The sequence below is a fragment of the Rhinolophus ferrumequinum genome, chromosome 13, assembly GCF_004115265.2.
Source record: "Rhinolophus ferrumequinum isolate MPI-CBG mRhiFer1 chromosome 13, mRhiFer1_v1.p, whole genome shotgun sequence".
Lineage (NCBI taxonomy): Eukaryota > Metazoa > Chordata > Mammalia > Chiroptera > Rhinolophidae > Rhinolophus > Rhinolophus ferrumequinum.
Window position 1 is genome coordinate 15,738,968 of NC_046296.1, and position 22,137 is coordinate 15,761,104.

The 22,137-nt window shown below is 37.3% G+C and overlaps 1 protein-coding gene across 1 annotated transcript in view; it reads left to right on the top strand.

Annotated features, from left to right (window-relative positions):
• Window positions 1–18,218, top strand: part of LRRTM4 (leucine rich repeat transmembrane neuronal 4) — a 709,128-nt gene extending 690,910 nt beyond the window's left edge. The window contains 1 exon segment of the mRNA XM_033125619.1: window positions 17,635–18,218. Coding sequence (XP_032981510.1) covers window positions 17,635–17,856 — 222 coding nt within the window. The 3' untranslated portion in view covers window positions 17,857–18,218.
• The last annotated feature ends 3,919 nt before the right edge of the window (window positions 18,219–22,137 follow it).

Sequence of the window (22,137 nt, forward strand, 5' to 3'; positions counted from 1 at the left end):
GTTTATTATAAATTTTGGATATTAACCCCTTATCAGATGTATCATTGGCAAATATCTTCTCCCATTCAGTAAGCTGTATTTTTATTTTATTGATGGTTTCCTTTGCTGTGCAAAAACATTTTAGTTTGATGTAGTCCCATTTGTTTATTTTTTTTTCTTTAGTTTACCTTGCCCAAGAAGCCATATCAGTAAAAATATTACTAAGAGAGTTTACTTCCTATGTTTACTTCCTATATTTTCTTCTAGGAGTTTTATGATTTCAGATCCATTTTGAATTTAATCCATTTTGAATTTATTCTTGTATATGGACTAAGAAGGCAGTCCAGTTTCATTTTTTTGCATATATCTGTCCAATTTTCCCAACTCTGGTAGGTTGGTTGCCTCCATTTCATTTAGTTGTTTTTCTGGAGGTTTCTCCTGTTCTTTTATTTGGTGCATGTTTATTTGTATCCTCATAGTGGCTGCCTCTCTGTGTTTGCTTCTATGTATTAGGTAGATCTCCTATGTCTCTCAGTTTTTGCCAGGTGGCCTTATGTAGTATGTATCCTGTATGGTCCAGTAGAGCAGGCTCTCTGATCATCTATGCATGTGTTCCAGCAGTGTCCCTTTTCTGTGTTGTGTGTATTCTCCTGTTATTGTTGAGCCTTGACTGCTTTTGGTGTATTGGTGGGTAGAACTGACTCTCAGGCTGACTGGCTGTGAGGATTGGCTATACCTACAGCATATGAGCTGCTGTGTGGGGGCTGACACCCTCAGAGTGGGCTATTGTGCCTGTTGAGACCACCCTTTGGGAGTGCCGCTTGTGGGGCTAATCGGGTAGTGCTCTGGTGTGGTCTGAGGCTAACCTCTGGATGTGTTGTTTTCTGTGCCTTTTAGGAGGGACTCCCATGCAGGCCAATCACAGCCTTGCCTGTGACCAGTCTGGGGCTACCTGGTAGGCGCTACAAAGCTTTATGCAGTTGATTGCTACCCCAGCTTTTTTTCATTTCCATTTGCATGAAATATCTTTTTCCATCCCTTTATTTTCAGTCTACGTGTCTTTCGATCCGAAGTGGATCTCTTGTAGATAGCATGTGTTTGAGTCCTGTTTTCTTATCCATTCAGCTACCCTATGTCTTTTGATTGGAGCATTTAATTCATTTACATTTAAAGTGATTATTTATAGGTACGTAGTAACTGCCATTCTATTATTCATATTTTTGATCTTCTTTTGTTTGTTTTCCCTCTTCTTCTTAAAGAAATCCTCTAACATTTCTTGAAATACTGGCCTGGTGGTAATGCATTCCTTGAGGTTTTTCCTGTCTGGGAAGGTCTTTATCTGTCTTTCAATTTTAAATGATAGACTTGCAGTAAATGATAGACTTGCAGTAAAGTAGTCTTTGTTGTAAGCCCTTTCTTTTCATTGGTTTGAATATTTCCTGCCACTCCCATTTGGTCTGCAAAGTTTCTGTTGAAAAATCAGCTGACAGTGTTATGGGAGCTCCCTCGTAAGTAACTAGTTGTCTTTCTCTTGTTGCTTTTAGGATTTTTCTTTTCTGTCTTTAACCTTTGCCATTTTAATTATGATGTGTCTTGGTGTGGGTTTGTTTGGGTTCCTCTTGTTTGGGACTTTTTATACTTTCTGGGCTTGTGTGTCCATTTCCTTTACCATGTTAGGGAAATTTTCAGTCATTATTTGTTCAAATAGGTTCTTGATCCTTTGCTACCTCTCTTCACCTTCTGACATTCCTATGATACAAATGTTGTTACACTTGTTGTTGTCCCATAAGTCCCTTAGACTATCTTCCTTTTTTTTTCTTTTTTTTCTTTTTATTGTTCCAATTGGGTGTTTTCTGCTACCTTGTCTTGTAAATTGCTGATTTGATACCGTGCTTCATCTAATCTGCTGTTGATTCCTTCTAGTATACTCTTCATTTCAGTTATTATGTTCTTTATTTCTGACTAGTACTTTTTTATGGTTTCTATGTCTTTCTTTATGCTTATTATCTCTTTGTTGAAGTTCTCACTAAGTTCCTTAAACATCCTTATAGCCAGTGTTTTAAACTCTGTCTCTGGTACGTTGGTTGCCTCCATTTCATTTAGTTCTTTTTCTGGACTTTACTCCTACTTTTTTATTTGGGGCCTGTTTCTTTGTTTCCTCATTCTGGATGCCTCTCTGTGTTTGCTTCTATTTATTAAGTAGAACTTCTATGCCTCTCAGTCTTTGCTGGGTAGCCTGATGTTGTAGGTGTCCTATGTGGTCCAGTGGTACAGTCTCCCTGATCACCTGTGTGTGTGTTCCAGGAGTGTCCCTCATGTGTTTGTGTGTATTCTCCTGTTGTAGCTGAGCCTTGGTTTCTTTTGATGTATCGGTGCATAGAATTGACTCTCAATATGACTAGCTGTGAGGATTGGCTTCACTTACAGTATATGAGTTGCTGTTTGGGGGCTCACCCTTCAGAGGGGGATTCACCTGAGTAGGCACCCCTTAGAGTGTGCCACTTGTGGGGCTAATTGAGTAGTGCTTTGGTGTGGTCTGAGGCCCACCTCTGAGTGTGTTGTTCCTGGTGCCTCTTGTGAGGGGCTCCCATGCAGGCCAATTTCAACCTTGCCTATGACATTCCTGGTGTTACCTGGTAGTAGCTACAAAGCTGTATGCAATTGTTTGCTGCCTATTATGGACCTGGAAGCATGTGAGAATGGTCTACCTGTAAATGGAGGCCAACTGCTACTAGTATCAGGCCTAGGACAGCTTAGCTAAAGGCCCAGGGCTCCCCTAGGCCTGTTGCCACCTGCCAGCTACCTGTGAGGCTTACCAGCTAAAAGAGCCTCCTGATGAGTAGACTGGGCTGGTTGATACCATTGTTGATGGTGCCCCCAGTGATGCCACACAAGTTGGGTGAGGGAGGGTTCCAGGGCTCACAGGGTGTGGCCAGTGGTTTTCACAAGATTAATGTAGATAGAATCCTTGCACCAGTGCTGAGCCTGTGGGCATTCTGCAAAACACCCTGAGAAAACCATGGCCAGCCACCACTTGCCTTGGGTGTACAGATATCCAAAAGCTGCCCAAGAAAGGCTGCAGCATGAGCTGTAGCTGACTGCCCACCAGTGAAGGTTTCCCAGGCCACCATTGACAATCCGCTGTTATACAAGCCTCCTGTAGCTTGTGGGGCAGCTCTGGCTGCCCAGGAACTGAGAGTGCCCCAGGCAATGCTTCACTAGCTGGGGGTGCAGGGACCTAGGACATTACCAAGTCTGTGCTCATGCTTGGATTTTACCAGACCAATGGGGTCTCAGATTTGGCCCTTTGGGGGTGGGTTTAACACAGGCAAGTTGGATCTCTCCTATAAGTTACACGTGAGGTGGGCTTCGCGCAGGAATAATGCTGGCTATCCAGGGCTATCTAGCCCTCACCCTGCAGCCACACAACTCAGACTTTCTCTGTGTGTCTCTGGCACCTCTCAATTTGCAGCCTAATTGCTGGAGCTCAGAATGAGTGCTTGCAAGAGAATTAATCTGTACGCAGGCCCTTTAAACGCATGTCTGAGTTTCCAGCTGCCTTCCATTTCACTATGACAGATAGACGGAATCCTTAGTGATTTTCAGTGCCAAATGTTATAGGTGCTCCTCTTCCTGGCACAGGAGGAGAATCCCTGGGATGGGGAGCGCAGTGTGGGGCTGGGACCCCTCACTTTTCAGTGGATACCTCCACCACTGACGTGTCCCTCCTGGTGCTCAAGCACTATCTGTGGGTTTGGGGTCAGACCATTTCACATCTCTACCCCTCATACCTGTCTCGATGTAGCCTCTTCTTTATATCCTTAGTTATAGGGGTTCTGTTCAGCTAGTTTTCAGGTGTTTCTTGAAGTTGATTGTTCTATAATTTAGTTGTAATTTGAATGTGATCATGCATGGGACATGGCAAACATAGTTTTTACATATTCCACCACCTTAGATCTTCTCGTCTTATCATCTTCTCTTGCATTCTTGTATCTTTCTTATTTCTGGAGATTCTTCTCTATTATAGTTACTACTTAAGGAGGTGTTGGTATCTGTATAAAGTGTTGGGATGTCAGAGATTGCACGTGCTTCTTTTTTTTAAAGATATAGGTTTTGTGTAATTAATGAAGCACATGATAGTGGGGGCTGGGGGCAGAGAGAGTATATAGCCATATACTGGTGACCATAGCTGAAAAGCAAAAAAATAAAGTGGCAAGAAGAAAGGTTTTGTTTCACTTTTGTCATTTTAAGAATTCACCATTTTCTTAAATAGAAGGTAGTTTTCTGGTTCTGTCACACCCTTGCTATATTTAGTATCCCACAATGGGAGTGAGGCTTATTCTCCTCCTCCTCTACTTCAGTCACTCTCCCTGATTTTACTCATGGCCAGGGGATTGTTCAAAACCTTGATTTTCTTTTTTCCTCTGCAATCCTGGACACTCGAAGCTGGTGGGGGTTTCATAGTTATGCCAAGAATATATCTCAAGCACAAACAAGCTTTTCCTCCATTTACATTGAATTACAGGTTAATAAACTTGTCTTTTAATCTGTTCTTTCTAAAGTATCTTGTAAGAATTTCTAAAAGATTTTTTATTTGGTGATGGAAAACAAACAAACGAAAAACAACAACTCTATTAAAAAAAGGAACTTTGCATATTTGAATGGTGAATTGGAAAAGTAGTAATTAGGGCTCAAATTACCATCTTCATATGGAAGAATAGTTATTAACTTTTGAGTTCAAGGTACTTTTCCAAAATTAGCTTTATAATAAATGTTTTATAGATAATGTCATGTGATATTGAAAGTTTTACTTTTTAATTAACAAAAACTAATGCTTAGATAATTGGTGTTTTCTCATTAAGAAGCAAGCCTGCATTGAAAAAAAAAGAATGAGAGTATTTCATTGTAGAATGGGATTAAGTAATGTAATACGATAAATTGATTTTGATTCATTACTTATCTTGTGTCTCTTTTTTATATTATAAATGCCTTCAGATATTCAAAACTCAGGAAGGCAAAATTTATGCCATGAGGTGAAGTGGCTGTATTATTCTGCTCCTCTGGGGCAGGCTGGGTGGGGGTTTTGCTCCTGGGCTCATGTGCCTGTGATAAACATCTGTGAGCCCTAAGGGGCACTGGCTGTTCTAAAATGCATCAGTGGCTCCACAAGGTCTTCCATTCCCCAGTGGCCTAGTCTGGGCTTGGTCAGTAGTGGTAGCTAGACTGGCCAGAGTCCAAAAAGCCTTGGAATCCAAGCAGTGTTGCTGCCACTGTGTTCTATTGGCCAGAGAAAGGTCGGTCAGTATTGAAGGTAAGGAGAAATAGACTCTACTTCTTAATAAGAGGAGAAAGAATCCTGGTTATTTGTGCAATCTATTACAGCTGGAACATGTAAAACTTTGGAGCTATCACAGTCATGTGTCAAATCAGGTAGAGGAAATTGTTTGGTAGTCAGCATATGAAAATAACTTGCAGAGATTATCAGGCATGATTGATTGAGAGGACCCTGGTGGCACTTGTGTTCCTGGTTTCAGTTGTTCCTGAGACCCAGTGGTACCGTTGTTCTTCCCCAGTATAACTGTTAAATCCTTTCTTGTGTCTATGAGTCAATTAAGTCTCTCTTTTATCTAATTAACATAAATGATTTGAGGTCCTGTCGATTTTAATCAAAACTCTTGAAAAAAACCTTTGTTCAAACTTGTTTACATTTTCTTATTCCCTATGCATTCTTGTCACCTATTAATAATACAGTAAGTAGAATAAAGGCTAAGTTATATATTCATTTAGTTGTTGCCCTTCATTTTTTAAATCAATTTTATTTCCAATAAACTAAGTGTCCATCTTCATTAAGCAATTCAACTGTATTGAATTTCTCATCTGGATTTGTAGGATGGTATTTTTTTAAATGTCTGAGTCATCTGACACTATCCTTTAATTCTGAAAATTAGAGACCAAATGTCACTTAGGAAATTGAAAATCAACTTTTTATGACTTCAATTGAAAGAACTCATATTGAAATGTGAACAATGTTCATGAAAAGTTAATAAATAAGACTAATGATAGTGCATGGTAATTTTAGAATGATCAGGCTATCAAACTACTTATAACTAATGCTAATACCTTTGAGAAAAGAGGGTAACAATATTGGAATTTCATGCTCATAAAAAAAAAAACTGAACTTCAAAAGCCTTTCATGATCACATATATCAGGAGTCTATTTCACATTGCTATCACATTTACTAGGCAGACACATTTCTCATTTAAATATAATTATTATGGAAGTAAAATTATGGGATTTGAATCAATATGCAGACTTTTAAGCTCCACATATTTCTCTATAACTTTGCCCTTCCTCCCAGGATTTAAAAATATTCTCTATCCCTGACTTCCCTCTTTGAATCATGAATGCTATGAACCACTGTAATTAAAAGGAGTGTGTCCTTTTATACTCCCTTCAGCATGTTGGAAGTCAGACATATTCTAGGTAAAGGGTAAATGAGGTTCCTAGAAAATCAGAACATACACTAAGGTTTCTAAGCTTCTGAGTACACAAAGTAGTACCAAAACCTTAGATAATGAGCCACTCTGTGACCCTTTATCTCCTTGCATCTCTCTGAATGGAGAGTATAAGACAAAAGACGGGCATGTTTCCTGGAAAGACTGTCAGTGTTGAGTAAACTAGAGTGGGAAGATATCATTTCAATATATTCCTTCTTTCTTGAGAATCAGGGAATACTTTCAGTTATCTGAAGCTTATAGAGGTAAATGAAGTGTTATTATTATCCCCATTCTCAGAGGATTCACAGGAAACTCGGAAGAACTAAAGGGACTTGTTTTTTACCTTTGTAATTAGTGATAATAATGGTTCCTTCCCATTGTCACCTACCTCAGATTTAGTTATGAAGTATGCCTCTATAGAAATTTATATGCCTCAATAAAAGTTTCTATTCAATTTGAGTTAAACTATTCATATTCTTGAGAGAAGCAAACAACAGAATTTCAGTACAGTGTAATATATCCCCCCGATGAGTTTCCTTCATTCCATGTATCACACCCATTATCTGTAAATACAGTGCAGCTTCCAACGCAATCAATGAGCAGTCAAGCATGTGAATGAGGCCATCTTTAAGCAACATTGTGCTGTGCTACAGAATGAAGTCCATCAGAGAGCTGATGGAACACAGGGACCATTTGCAAAAGCTCTAAGAACACATTTACAAAAATACCAAATACACATTAAGGAGAACTTAAGGATACTTTGTTTTGACTGCTGGAAAGGAAACAATGATACACACAGGGACCCAGGTGGTTAATGTACTGTACGCTATTACTATAAAGAACAAGACCTCAGTCTCTTAGGTCCTCTGAAACGACAGGCAGTTGATTACACAGGGCACTGAAGAATAGATTTTAAGAGTAAATGAGCAAAAAATCTCAGATATGCTTTCATAGCTTGCCGATTTACTGGGCTTTAGAATTCTTGCTATTGGGCTGTCATGCAGGAGGGAACTTTACAATGTTTTTGTTGTTGTTTGTTTGTTTGTTTTCTTTTTCCTGCTAGAGGTTCTAAGGCCATCTCAAATGCAGGAGCCTTTAGTCATTGAAGAAAAAAATAAACTAGTCTAACTGTAATAGCAAAACAAATTTCCTGAGTTCAGAGACGATACAATATATAAACCTAAAGTTCTGTTGTTAACGCAGGTCCCTTGACATTTGAATCGACTTAATTTGAAGACAAATACCATGGTTTCTTAGATATAAAATTGTTCATTCTCATTATAGTTCAAATTTAAGGACTTTAGTTTACATTGACAATTCAATCGTGCTCCTGAATGAGCTACTGGTTTTTATCTGTGATTAACCTGGTTTTCCATAAGGTCTGTAAGACCCTATGTTACTCTTGTATTCGCTGTTCATATATGTTTGTAGATTCAATTATCTGCTCATTGCAATGACTGGTGTAAGATTATACACGGTACTAAAAGAGTGGACAAAACCATGACCCATGTTTAATGTTTATTTTGACCTTTTGCATTATTTGGCTAATTTAAAGAAAATGAGTCATTCTTTTAAATGAAAGTGTGCAACAGATGTTGTTGTCAGTGAATGATGTTGTCAATGGAAATAATTTGGTGATTTTTTTGTTTGTTTTTGAGTTATACTAGTCCACCTATTTACGAAAAACAAGTAAGAGTGACTATGTAACTCGTAGGAAGGTCTTCTTCATAAAGTTCTTCCTGCTGAAATGTCAGAACAAAGCAGTTTCATTTCTATGCTTTTTCAGAGTTTTGGTGACTCATGACACCAATCACAGATATGTCTACCTATTTGACACAATGCAAAATCCTGAGGTTTCTTAAAATAGAACTTGCAGACAAACATTTTGTGCCTGGACCTATATTGATTTATAGCAAGCAGTCTATATGTGTAAGGGAAAAAACTATATAGATTTGGGGTAAACCTAACTTAATATTTAGTATCTAGTAATTCATCCATGTTTTCTTATAATTAAGACTTTGCTCTCACTGTCAGCACAGAAATTAATGTCTAAGGTCTAAAACAACTCTGCATCATCACAGCTTTGACCTATTATGCACTTTTTTTCAGATTTTTTGAGCACAGAATTGTATATGCAGAATTGTATATGTATATCAACATTTTGTTTGATGAGAAATTACCTATTTCTTCACGACTTGCTGAAGATAGTGTTTGAGTTCCATTAGAAGTTACTGTGCCTCTTCTTAAACACAAAGTGATATATATTTGTTTAATTTTCTCATTCATTGAGAAAAGCAGTGAATTATATAAATTAAGAAAAAAGAGAATCATAAAAGCAAGATGGGAATCTAGGCGACTGCTAATCACATTAAAATAAACGGTAATTTGAATATGTGCTTTGATTACTTTTTGAAAGCATCCTATACTGTAATTCCTAGTTTTTTAAAAAAAAATCACAATGTGACTCATTAGACACACTCTTATATGGACACACACAAACTTGAAACAAAATTTTTATGAAACAATTTCCTTATATGATATACTCAAATACTCTCTATTTTAGTTAACTTAGTTTTAAACATGATTATCTGGATTCACTAAAATTAATTTTATAACCTGCTAATGAGTTGTAATCCATTGTAGAAAATACTGCTTTAATCTATACCTTTAAAAATGTGAGGAGGTGACTTTTATCTTAATAAGTATAGAGGTGTTAAAATTTAATTCTCATACGGATAGTGAATCTGTGTCAAAACTTTATTCAACATCTTAATGAGGATACCAGGAAGAAAACACAAGAGTGAGTTTGAAGAGTATTTCAGGAAAATATATATATATATATATATATATATATATATATATATATATATATGTGTGTGTGTGTGTGTGTGTGTGTGTGAAGTGTGAAAAATGGATTCTGAAAATAAGTTAGTAAGTTAAATATAAGACTGGTTAACTTAGTACAGAACAATTAAGCTATAAGACCTTTGAGGGTTAACTTCTCTACCAAATTATAACAATTTATCAATTCCTGCAGTTTAACCTACAGAGTCAAATATAGCCCTGTCAGAAGACAGACGACCTACCAGTTATTTTAACAAAATATTTATATAAAGCAATACTAACTAAATATAGTTATTAGTTAAGTTCATGCAAGGCTAAAAGATAGCACCATCATAGTATAAAGAGAGCGACTTCAGGTAAAACTACCACCCCGACCATCTGGAGGAATAAGGTACTAAATAAAGGTATTGGAATCATTCAAATCAAAAGCTTGGAGGAGGAGCTTTGTGGAGATGAACCTCAGAATTTCCTGGTGCTTGAGTCTCTGAAGGGGACAGAATGGGATCAAATTTTGGAAACGCTGCAAATATCGGAGAGACTACAAACTGGAATCACCTGTTGTTATGGGACGATACTGCTACAGCCAGAATGAAGCGCTATTGGCGTAACTCCTGGAGAGGAAGAAGCAGAGAGGAAACCCACCGTGGGAGCAATTCCCTCTGTCTCTTCCCATCTCCTCTCAGTGGTCCCCACTAGCAAAGAGAGAGCGGCAGGTCAAACAGAATTACAATTTGCAAAGCCCCAGCCCAACGTCATAAAGCCAACTAGAGAAGAGTGGTTGGAACCTACGGACAATAGTTTAAACTGCCACAACCGCTAACCTTACAGGGAAGTGCAGTGTTTGCAATTTTATCACCTGAGGACTGCTAATCAAGCGTGTCAGATTGGACCTAGTGGGTTATGAGAAACGCTCTAGCGTGATATCAAGAATGAAGCAATCATCATCATTTTCCTTTTTTTAAGCTTAGGGCACATGTTTCTTTATCAGAAATTGGTGATTAATACCTGCAAAGTGAGTCAAACATATTATAATTTTAATATTTTTGGCTTTTCCTATTAAAGGGACTTCTGTAGACCGTTATTCAGGACTGTTACGCTAAAATTAGACACATATTTGGCTTTTTACTTGAAATCAATAGCATTACATATTATGACGCCAAAAATGTACCCAGTTTCATGATTCTAGTATTCTTTTGTCTAGATTATATAGAATTGATAGAAATAATCTATGGGAAATTATGATTTGTTCTTAATTTTTTTTTAGTTAATTGGGGTGACAATAGTTAGTAAAATTACATAGATTTCAGGTGTACAATTCTGTATTACATCATCTATAAATCCCACTGTGTGATCACCACCCAGAGTCAGTTCTCCTTCCATCACCATATATTTGACCCCCTTACCCTCATCTTCCACCCCCTCCCTCTTTACCCTCTGGTAACCACTAAACTATTGTCTGTGTCTATGAGTTTTTGTTTCTCATTTGTTTGTCTTGTTTTTTTCTTGTTTCTGGTTTATATACCACATATCAGTGAAATCATATGGTTCTCTGCTTTTCCTGTCTGACTTATTTCGCTTAGCATTATACTCTCAAGATCCATCCATGTTGTCACAAATGTTCCTATATCATCTTTTCTTACCGCCGAATAGTATTCCATTGTGTATATATACCACAACTTCTTTATCCATTCATCTATCGAAGGACATTTTGGTTGTTTCCATGTCTTGGCCACCGTAAACAAAGCTGCAATGAACATTGGAGTGCATGTGTCTTTATGTATAAATGTTTTCAGATTTTTTTCGGTAGATACCCAGGAGAGGGATTGCTGGGTCATATGGTAATTCTATTCGTAATTTTTTGAGGAACCTCCACACTGCCTTCCATAACGGCTGCACCAGTCTGCATTCCCACCAACAGTGTATGAGGGTTCCTTTCTCTCCACAGCCTCTCCAACACTTGTTACTATTTTCTGGTTGATGATAGCCATTCTAACTGGGGTGAGGTGATATCTCATTGTGGTTTTTATTTGCATTTCTCTGATGATTAGTGATGTTGAGCATTTTTTCATATGTCTATTTGCCATTTGTATGTCCTCTTTGGAGAAATGTCTCTTCATGTCCTCTGCCCATTTTTTAATTGGGTTGTTTGTTTTTTGTTATTGAGTTTCATGAGTTCATTGTATATTTTGGATATTAGCCCCTTATCGAAGGCACTGTTTGCACAAATCTCCCATTCAGTTGGTTGCCTCTTTATTTTGTCGTTTAAAAGATGGTTTCTTTTGCTCTGCAGAAGCTTTTAAGTTTGATATAGTCCCATTCATTTATTTTAGCTTTTACTTCCCTTGCCTTTGGACTCAAATTCATAAAATGCTCTTTGAACCCAAGGTCCATAAATTTAGTACCTGTATTTTTGTCTATGCAGTTTATTGTGTCAGGTCTTATGCTTAAGTCTTTGATCCATTTTGAATTAATTTTGGTACACGGTGACAGATAGCAGTCCAGTTTCATTCTTTTGCACGTGGCTATCCAATTCTGCCAGCACCATTTATTGAAGAGGCTATTTTTTCTCCATTGTATGTTTTTTGCTTCTTTGTCAAAAATTATCTGTCCATATTTATGTGGTTTTATTTCTGGGTTCTCAATTCTATTCCATTGGTCTATGTCTCTGTTTTTCTGCAAATAACATACTATTTTGATTATTGTAGCCCTGTAGTACAAGCTAAAGTCAGGGAGTGTGATACCTCCAGTATTGTTCTTTTTTCTTAAGATTGCTTTGGCTATTCGGGGTCTTTTGTGATTCCAAAGAAATCTGATGATTTTTTTGTTCTATTTCTTTAAAAAATGCCATTGGGATTTTGATGGGGATTGCATTAAATCTGTATATTGCTTTGGGTAATGTGGCCATTTTAACTATGTTGATTCTTCCAATCCATGAGCATGGAATGTCTTTCCATTTCTTTGTGTCTTCTTCAATTTCTTTTAAAAATGTCTTATAGTTTTCAGCATATAGGTCTTTCACATCCTTGGTTAAGTTTATTCCTAGGTATTTTATTCTTTTTGCCGCAATGGCAAAAGGAACTGTTTTTTGTATTTCTTTTTCTGAGATTTCATTGTTAGTATATAGGAATGCAATGGACTTTTGTACGTTGATTTTGTAGCCAGCAACTTTATTGTATTCGTTGATTGTTTCTAATAGCTTTTTGGTGTAGTCTTTAGGGTTTTCTATATATAGCATCATGTCATCTGCAAAGAGTGACAATTTAACTTCTTTATTCCCAATTTGGATGCCTTTTATTTCTTTCTCTTGCCTGATTGCTCTGGCAAGGACTTCCAACACTACATTGAAAAGCAGAGGTGATAGGGAACAGCCCTGTCGTGTTCCTGAACGTAGAGCAAAGGGCTTCACTTTTTCACCATTAATTGTGAGATTAGCTGAGGGTTTGTCATGTATGGCCTTTATTATGTTAAGTTATTTTCCTTCTATACCTATTTTATTAAGTGTTTTAATCATAAACGGATGTTGTATCTTTTCAAATGCTTTTACTGTATCAATTGATATAATCATATGATTTTTTTTCCTTTATTTTGTTTATGTGATGTATCACATTGATGGATTTGGGGATGTTGAGCCATCCTTGTTTCCCGGGGATGAACCCCACTTGGTCGTGATGAATACTCTTTTTAATGCATCATTGTATTCGATTTGCTAGAATTTTGTTTAGGATTTTTGCATCCGTATTCATCAGAGATACTGGTCTGTAGTTTTCTTTTTTTGTGTTGTCCTTGCCAGGTTTTGGTATCAGGGTAATGTTGGCCTCATAAAATGAGTTAGGGAGTACTGTCTCTTCTTCAATTTTTTGCAAGACTTTGAGCAGGATTGGTATTAAATCCTCTTTGAAGGTTTGGTAGAATTCACTAGTGAAGCCATCTGGTCCAGGACTTTTGCATTTGGGAAGGTTTTGGATGACTGATTCAATTTTGTTACTGGTGATCGGTCTGTTTAGATTTTCCAGTTCTTCATGGTTCAGCCTAGGAAGGCTATATGTTTCTAAGATCTTGTCCATTTCTTCTAGGTTATTGAATTTTGTGGGATATAGTCGTTCATAGTATTCTTGGATGATCCTTTGTATTTCTGTGGTGTCCGTGATAACTTTCCCTTTTTCATTTCTGATTTTGTTAATTAGTGTCTTCTCTCTTTTTATCTTAGTCAGTCTAGGCAAGGTTTTGTCAATTTTATTATTCTTTTCAAAGAACCAGATCTTTGTCACATTAATTTTTTTTCTATTGTCTTTTTGTTCTCTGTTTCATTTAGTTCTGCTCTGATTTTTGTTATTTCCTTTCTTGTGCTGACCTTGGGTTTCATTTGTTCTTCTTTTTCTAGTTCTTTAAGGTATAACATCAGGTTATTTATTTGGGATTTTTCTTGTTTCTTGAGATAGGCCTGTAATGATATATAATTCCCTCTTAAAACTTCTTTCGCTGAATCCCCAAAATTTTGGTAGGATGTATTTTCGTTGTCATTTGTTTCTATGTATCTTTTGATCTCTCCTCTAATTTCTTCTTTTACCCAGTCGTTCTTTAAAAGTATGTTGTTTAATCTCCATGTATTTGTGTTTTTTCCTGCTTTCCTTTTGCAGTTGATATCCAATATAAAAGCCTTGTGATCAGAGAATATGCTTAGTATGATTTCAATCTTCTTAAATTTGCTGAGGCTGATTTTATGTCCCAATATATGGTCTATCCTTGAGAATGTTCCATGTACACTAGAAAAAAAATGTATAGTCTGATGTTTTAGGATGAAGTGCTCTATATATGTCAATTATGTCCATTTCATCTAATATATCATTTAGCGCTGCTATTTCATTATTTATTTTCTGTTTGGATGATCTATCCATAGCTGTCAATGATGTATTTAAGTCCCCTAGTATAATTGTGTTTTGGTCAATTTCTCCCTTTAGTTCTGTTAGTAGTTGCTTGGTATATTTCGGTGCTCCCTGCTTGGGGGCATAAATATTGATGACTGTTATGTCTTCTTGTTGTATAGTCCCTTTAACCATTATGAAATGTCCATCTTTGTCTCTTGTTACCTTTTTCACCCTGAAGTCTGTTTCATCTGATATCAGTATGGTTACACCTGATTTTCTCTGGATACCATCTGCTTGGAGTGTCAATTTCCACCCTTTTACTTTGAGTCTATGCTTGTCCTTGTAGCTGAGATGTATCTCTTGAAGACAGCATATGGTTGGGTTTAGTTTTTTGATCCAATCTGCTACTCTGTGCCTTTTTATTGGTGAGTTCAGTCCATTTACATTTAGGGTGATTATTGATATGTGAGGATTTCCTATCATTCTGTCTTTAGTTTTCTGGTAAGACTATGTCTCCATTGTTTCTTTGCCTTTTTGTTGTTGTCTATTATTTCTGTGTGGTAGTATTCTATGATGTTTCCCTCTGTTTCTTCTTTTGTTACAGTATATATTTCAGTTCTGGATTTTTTTTTTTTTGAGTGGTTACCCTTAAGTTTATGTAAAAGAAAGTTTGATATTTAGAGTATTCCATTTTCTTCAGCACTCTTACTTTCTCCATTCCCATATTCCGGTTCAGGCCTTTACTCTCCCCCTTTTTATGTTTTGTTTGCCACAAATTGTCCCTGTTGATGGTGGTCGAATAGCCTCCTTTAGTATTTCTTGTAGTGCAGGTCATGTATTAGAAAATTCCCTCAGCTTCTGTATATCTGGAAAGGTCTTTATTCCTCCTTCATATCTAAAGGATATCTTTGCTGGATACATTATTCTTGGCTCATAATTTCTCTCTTTCAATAGTTTGTATATTTGGTTCCACTCCCTCCTAGCTTGTAGAGTTTCTGCTGAAAAATCTGATGATAATCTAATGGGCTTTCCTTTGTAGGTTACCGTCTTCTTTTCCCTGGCTACCTTGAGGATTCTTTCTTTGTCGTTGATTTTAGACAACTTCAATACAATGTGCCTTGGAGCAGGCCTGTTGGGATTGAGGTAATTAGGTGTTCTATTTGCTTCTTGGATTCAAGGATCCAGTTCTGTCCACAAGTTTGGGAAGTTCTCATCAACAATTTTTTTGAATATATTCTCTGTTCCCTTCTCTCTTTCTTCTCCTTCTGGTATGCCCATTATTCTTATATTGCTCTTTCTGATGGAGTCAGAAAGTTCTTGTAGAGTTTTTCCATTTCCTTTAAGTCTCAAGTCTCTTTCTTCTTCCATCTGTGTAATTTCCAGGTTTCTATCTTCGATGTCTCTGATTCCTTCCTCCATCTGGTCAACTCCACTACCTAAGATGGCAATTTCATTCTTAATTTCTTTATTGAGTTCTTAATCTCCAGAAATTCTATTTGGTTCTTTTTTAAAATTTCAATCTCTTTCGTAAAATGCTCATGTTGTTTTTTGATTGTGTTTCTGAGTTCATTAAACTGCCTTTCTGTGTTTTCTTGCATCTCATTGAGTTTTTTCAGAACTGAAATCTTGAATTCTCTGTCATTTAAGTCACATATTTCCATATCTTTAAGTTCCTTTTATGGAGACTTTTCACATTCTTTCTGAGCTGTCTTGTTGCCTTGGTTATTTATGGCAATTACTGATTTATTATTTCTCTTCCTAGACATCTACAGGAGTGGCTTCTGCAACAGGTTGATAGGAAGAGGTCTTTCTTTTGTTTTCCAGTACTTGTTGGTAGAATGTTTTATTTTCTCTCCAACTGCAGCTTTTTTTTCTCTCTCACACGGTAGTGCTATGTTTTCTCTGCGCTATTTCAGCTTCTCATCCAATAGGGTGATTCCCTGGGAGACGGGCTTCACCTCTGTTAATAGTTCGCCTGGGTAACAGGGCGCAGTGTCCGTGTGGGTATGCGGAGAGCTTTTGAAGTTCCAAAGCTCTTCCTGCACCAGATTCAGAGCCTGTATGTTTCAGCAGCTCTGTTTACTCCTGCAGGGATCCTCCCAGATAGGTGGGGCCAGGGGCGGGGTGGGTTGTGAGAGGTGGCCCAGAGCAATGGCAGCGACCACCACAGCCAGTCCTGCTTCCACAGCTCCCTCCCCTTTTGCCGGAACTAGTTGGGCTGCGAATCTGTGTCTGCTGGTCCACAGTTCTCAGAACAGCAAATATTCCGTTCTTTTGATCTGACACTGCTACTGTTCCGCTTCTAGCACCGGGCAGGTGGGGGCAGGATGAGCTCTAGGAGGGTGGGAGGGGGCGGCTAGTCTCAGTGCCTAAGGCTTCTGTTCTCTGCTTGGCAGTGAGGGCTTAAACCACCGTTTTCAACCTTCTTCCCTCAGTCGTTTCTCCGAGGTCTCTGCAGTGAGCATTGGGTTCAGCCGTGTTATATGCTGCCCCCTCAGCCCTGTGGGCCATAAGCGGAGCCCTAGCAGTCTGAGTCCTTCCCTCTCCCGCAGCTGCAGTAGCTCCAGGATGCAGCGAGCTCAGAGCACTGAGCCAGGTCTGCGTCCTGTGCCCATGTGTCTCCCTCTCCGCACTTCTACCTTCCCTCCTCCCCCACTCGTGCAATTCGCCCATCTTTAGGTGAATTCAGTAGTGGGCCTCTTCGTCTTGCCTGTCTGCTGTGCAGGGAGTCCTTTCTGGAGTTATAGTTGTTTGATTAATTGTAAATTCCAGGGGTGATTTACAGAGGCTCACCTCATGCCGCCGTTTTGATGATGTCTTCGTTGTTCTTAAAATTTTAAATGAAAGTCATGTATACCTATAAAGATTCCATTTGTATGTAAACATGTTTTTTAAAGTAAGAAACTCTATATATTTATACTTTTTTTTACACAAAACAGATCATACCATATATTCTTGCACCTTAACCTTTTCACTTAATATCATATCTTGCCATATTACAACAGATTACTACTCCCCAATCTTTGTATTATCTGCTTTCAAACGTATGAATGCACATCGTACATTTTAAATGTCCCTGTTGATGGGAATTTAAGTTTTTTCTAACTCTCCATTATGATAGATAGATGATAGATAGATAGATAGATAGATAGATAGATAGATAGATAGATAGAACAAGCATTGAAAAATATATGATTTTATGAAAAAATCTTTATGATTTTATATACAGAGTATATAATACGTACACTTTGTATATAAAATTATATATATAGTATACATAAAACTATCAGTTAAATACTAACAATCATTATTCTGTATAACTCTTATTAATAATTGAATCAGCAGTTGACTGAAAACAGTATGAAATGGAAAAAATACAGCCCTGTAAGTGTCATCTTCTTCTTTCCAAAGCATTTTTATAATCAGTCCTTCTCTTTATCATACCCAGATCCCACACCACGTGAAGCCCTTGCCATATTACAGCTACGACCAGCCGGTGATCGGATACTGCCAGGCTCACCAGCCACTCCACATCAACAAGGGCTATGAAGCAGTGTCCCTGGAGCAGGACGAAACCCCCAGCCTGGAGCTCGGGCGCGACCACAGTTTCATCGCCACGATTGCCAGGTCTGCAGCACCGGCCATTTACCTGGAGAGATTAACAAACTAACGTGGAGACAACTCTTCATCTGGGACTCAACGTGGGGGGAGGGAGGGCCTTCATCTTAAAGGAGACTGGGAGTCCAAAATTGTGCAGTCAAGCGGGTTCATCGTTCCTACTGAAACATTTATGACATAGAGGAAGGGAAAAACATCCGCTTAAAGAGGGCAGATGTACCTGCAGCAGCATAACCGGGAGAAATACAGACCTTTCTTTGCTTTAAAACATACAACAAAGAAACAAAATTGCTCCTGGATGTAAATAGTAAAAGTGTCGAGTTCTTATAAAAATAGATTTCACCCTAGCTATACATAGGTTTGTTTGTATATTTGCTTTTTCTACACTGCATGGTCGTTGGGCTGGAGAACCAGAGGGCGGGAAAAACCTGGGGTGGGTGGGAAGTTGGGGAAACAATACAGTTTTCCTTGTTAGGTGTGTGTAATTTTCAGACTTTATTTCAATTGCTTTATTTCATTTTTCCGTTAAAACTGCTGTTTGTTCTTGTTTGGTTTGTTTTATTTCTATTTTTCTTTTTCCTGTTCAAGTGATTCTGTTTCTAGTTCTAAACATGGGCATTGGAGTTTATGTTGTACCAAAAGAAAATTTGCTTTACCACAGACCACAAAGAAACAGCGTTCGACAGAATTACTGGAATGAAAATCCAATAGAATCTGGATGAATGATCCTTCCAGACACACAGTGTACACAACATGAGGAATTTTGATTTTTATTCCTATTGGTCGTCCTTGCATTACATTATCACTGTGTAAGAAGCTTGAAAGGGGACCTGTAAAGACCTCCGATTGAAATGACCAGCAGAAACACTCTCATTTGGACTAGGGGTATATGAAGAATTGTGGTCATGTGGTCAGTGAAGGAAACTGCCAAGCTGACAAATTTCTAAACACAAGATTATGTGTAACTTTGCTTTTTAAATTATCATTTAGCTTTTGTGTAATTTTTGTCAATAAAAGAAAAAATGTAAGAAAAAAATAAATATATTATTTTGTGGTTGGTAAACCACAGCCCACCTAACATCGAGTGCTTTATCTCTATGTTGTGAAATCCTTCTGGTCTGCATCAGGGCAATTCAAGAAGAATCAGTTGGGGTCCATCCAGTGCCTTCTGTATGTGCAGGTAGGGAGTCTCTACAAGGTGTAGAAAAGAAGTACGAGACATGGCTCATGCAGTAACTCATTTCACAATTCTTTTTTAAGACATAGGATGTAATTCAAAATTATATAACAATAGGCGTAAGAAAGTAAGTATTCATGGAAGGGTTAGAGGTAGTACAACATCCTAGAAGAAAAAGAACTATGTGGAAATTGATTACTATCTGAAGCAACCATAGTCATCATCAATTTTTTTTAACAAAGTGATAACTGTGTACACATCAGTTGAGCCATTTTCACTTGACTTTCTCAGTGCTGTGATGCTGAACCTCAGCAATTCTCTGATTCGTTATGAACGTTATCCTAATCTAGCCACTGGTCTGATTTGCCTAGTTCTAGTTTTAAACCATGAAATTATAAAATTATGTCATCCTTTGTTAGGTCAGGTTTTGCATTCTGAAAGGTGCTAATATACGTCGGTGTTAGTAGATTTTCTGAAGAACTGAGTTCATAGCTATCCTCCATTTAATTCCAAATTCTACTGAAATAGTATAAAAGAGCCTAGTGAATACTTTTGCATCAAACTAAAGCAGCATAGAGAACTGAGCATGTTTATTTTTCTCAAAGTCATTCTGTTGTACAACTATTTTAAATTATACTTGAAATTAAATTCTATCTTAATTGATTAAAAATATGTCATATTAAAGAAAATTCTATCAAAGGGAGTTTTTTTACATTGTAACATAAGGCTATTGCTATCAAACTCTGCTAAATTTCCTATTAACATTTATAATCTGGATTACTTTATATCTGGGTATGTGTCCGAACCATTTAGGTAGAATGAATTGACTATGAATTTAAAAGTTAAAGATAATTTCTCGGCATTGTGATTTTTCTTTTAAGAATCATTTAATTGAGTTGTAGCAGAACATTTTGGAGTGTCTGCCCAAATTACAAGGATGCTTTTAACCCTTTCCATCTTCTTCATCTATGCAACATCACCCAGTGTCCCACCCCACCCCTGCCTGAGGTGATATACTAGAAACCAAACCTGAAAAAGCTTGATCAAAGTTGGCTTACGTCACCTATTTACTCTTTATTTCTGTTTCTCATAAGCAAAAGAGTTCTAAATCGATAACATTTTTCATGTTATTTAAAATTGCCATATTTGGCCAAGAGTTGCCTCAGGTCTAACATGACATAGGGAACCGCTAGCAAAATAGGTAGCATTATAAAAATGCTATGCCCTTTGAATATAAAAATGTTCAAAGAACTTTTAAAAATACATCATTTACATATGCCAGAACAGATTTACACTGAGCTTTGGAAATGTATTGATGATTCAACAAAAAAACAAAACAAATAGGCAAGCAACACCCCCCAAACACCATTGCTTCAGTAGGCTTGGAAAAGCTCATAATTGGAAAATTCAGGCTTGATATTGTGTGAGGGGTCAGGTAGGTTTTCAGAGAAAATAGCATCTTGTAAAAGAGATAGTGGTATTTCAAAGAGGACTTAAGAACCAAATATTGGATTATTGATCCCTTACACGCAAAAGTCAATCATATCTGTGCTGACAGCCTGATATAACCAAGGAGAATACAAGACTTCTGTTAATCCCCACTCAGGCTAAATTATTTATTGTCTGGGGCCTCAACAATAGGAGCAAATTTGTCTATGCAGGTCACTTCATCACCATTTTTGGGTGATTCAAGTGCTTTTTGCTATGCGAACCGATTGCCCCAGGGAACCCCTTGTTCCTCAATATGAAAAAGTGTAATTTTGAATTGTGACTTTATTAGAATGTGTCATCCAGTGGGGCAAATGGCATACAAGATATCTTATTTGTGTTCAGAGGAAGGGATATATCACACCTCTACAGGCATTTTGACGTTTTGTTTATTCTGGGTCTAAGATAAAGGTTTTTCACTGTCTTCTAAAAGTCAGGAATTATTTTGATTCTCCTTCCTTTTTACGGAGAAATGTTAATGAGCCCTCTCAAAAAAAAAAAAAAAAAAACATTATGGTTCATTTAAAGACTATCCTAATTAGTAATTTGATTTTATGCTATAATTTGTATTGAGCCTCTGAAGGCTATGTGGTTTGGGGAGTATCATGGAGTATTTATAGAGCAAGGATTTTTAAACTATGCCTAAAAGGAATTGTGAATGTGAAACATGCAGATTGGAACAGTCAAATATTCAAATATTCTGATTATTTTTTTTCATAAATATTATTAGTAATGCTGAGTTTTCTTTTACTTATTGTATTATGCAATAAGGAAATATCTAAAATCAGAGGCTTGATTGATATATGTATAAATGTAACTGGTTTAAATTTTCTATCTTGTTGTAGCTCTACTTACAATATTTCATGCATGATCTTTTGAGATTAAGGATATAAATGTCATCACTTGCAGAATGCCAAAAACCCAAGTACCTTTTAAAATCAAAAGTAGACTGAGTTATAATATTTCAAATAATTTTACTCAATAATAAGACAGTGTGAGGGGAAGGAGGGCCCTAGGAGGATGCCCCTGTCATCTGTTATTAGCCTTCATTCCACACTCATATCAGTAGCTTGAGTGCAAATACGGCCGATCTACACTGCAAAGTGACTCATGTCATGAAACTGAGAAAGGAGAGGAAATGTAATAGCTCAATCTGTAAACCTTTGCATTTTATGACCAATCAATACATGTGAATTGAATTTGAGAATTTCGGTTGACCACTTATCATCACTCAATAGTATAACAAGATCACCAAAGAAAACAAATTGTAGAAATGTCCAAACTAAGGAATGTTATTGTTTGAAACTAAGCTTCACTGGTCAAACCACACCTGGAATTCAGTATCAGTGTCACACTTCTAAGGGGACACCTACAAGAACAGCAACCAGAATATTGAAAGTTATGCAATCCATAGCATACATCCCTGTTCAATGAAGAATTGAAAGCAGGATCATTCACTGGGTGAAGCTATTATAACATTACAGATAATCAATCAGTTAAGAGAAGCAGATTCGTTCTGCTCTACAGGCCCACAACAGCCACACTGTGCTGGTAATTGATTATTTAACTGAGGAATCCAGGGCTCTTGTGGCAATAACCTGTCTGGGTCCTCGTCATGCTTCTTATCACTGTACCTTTCTAATTTCTGAAGCCTCATGACCTCTCATG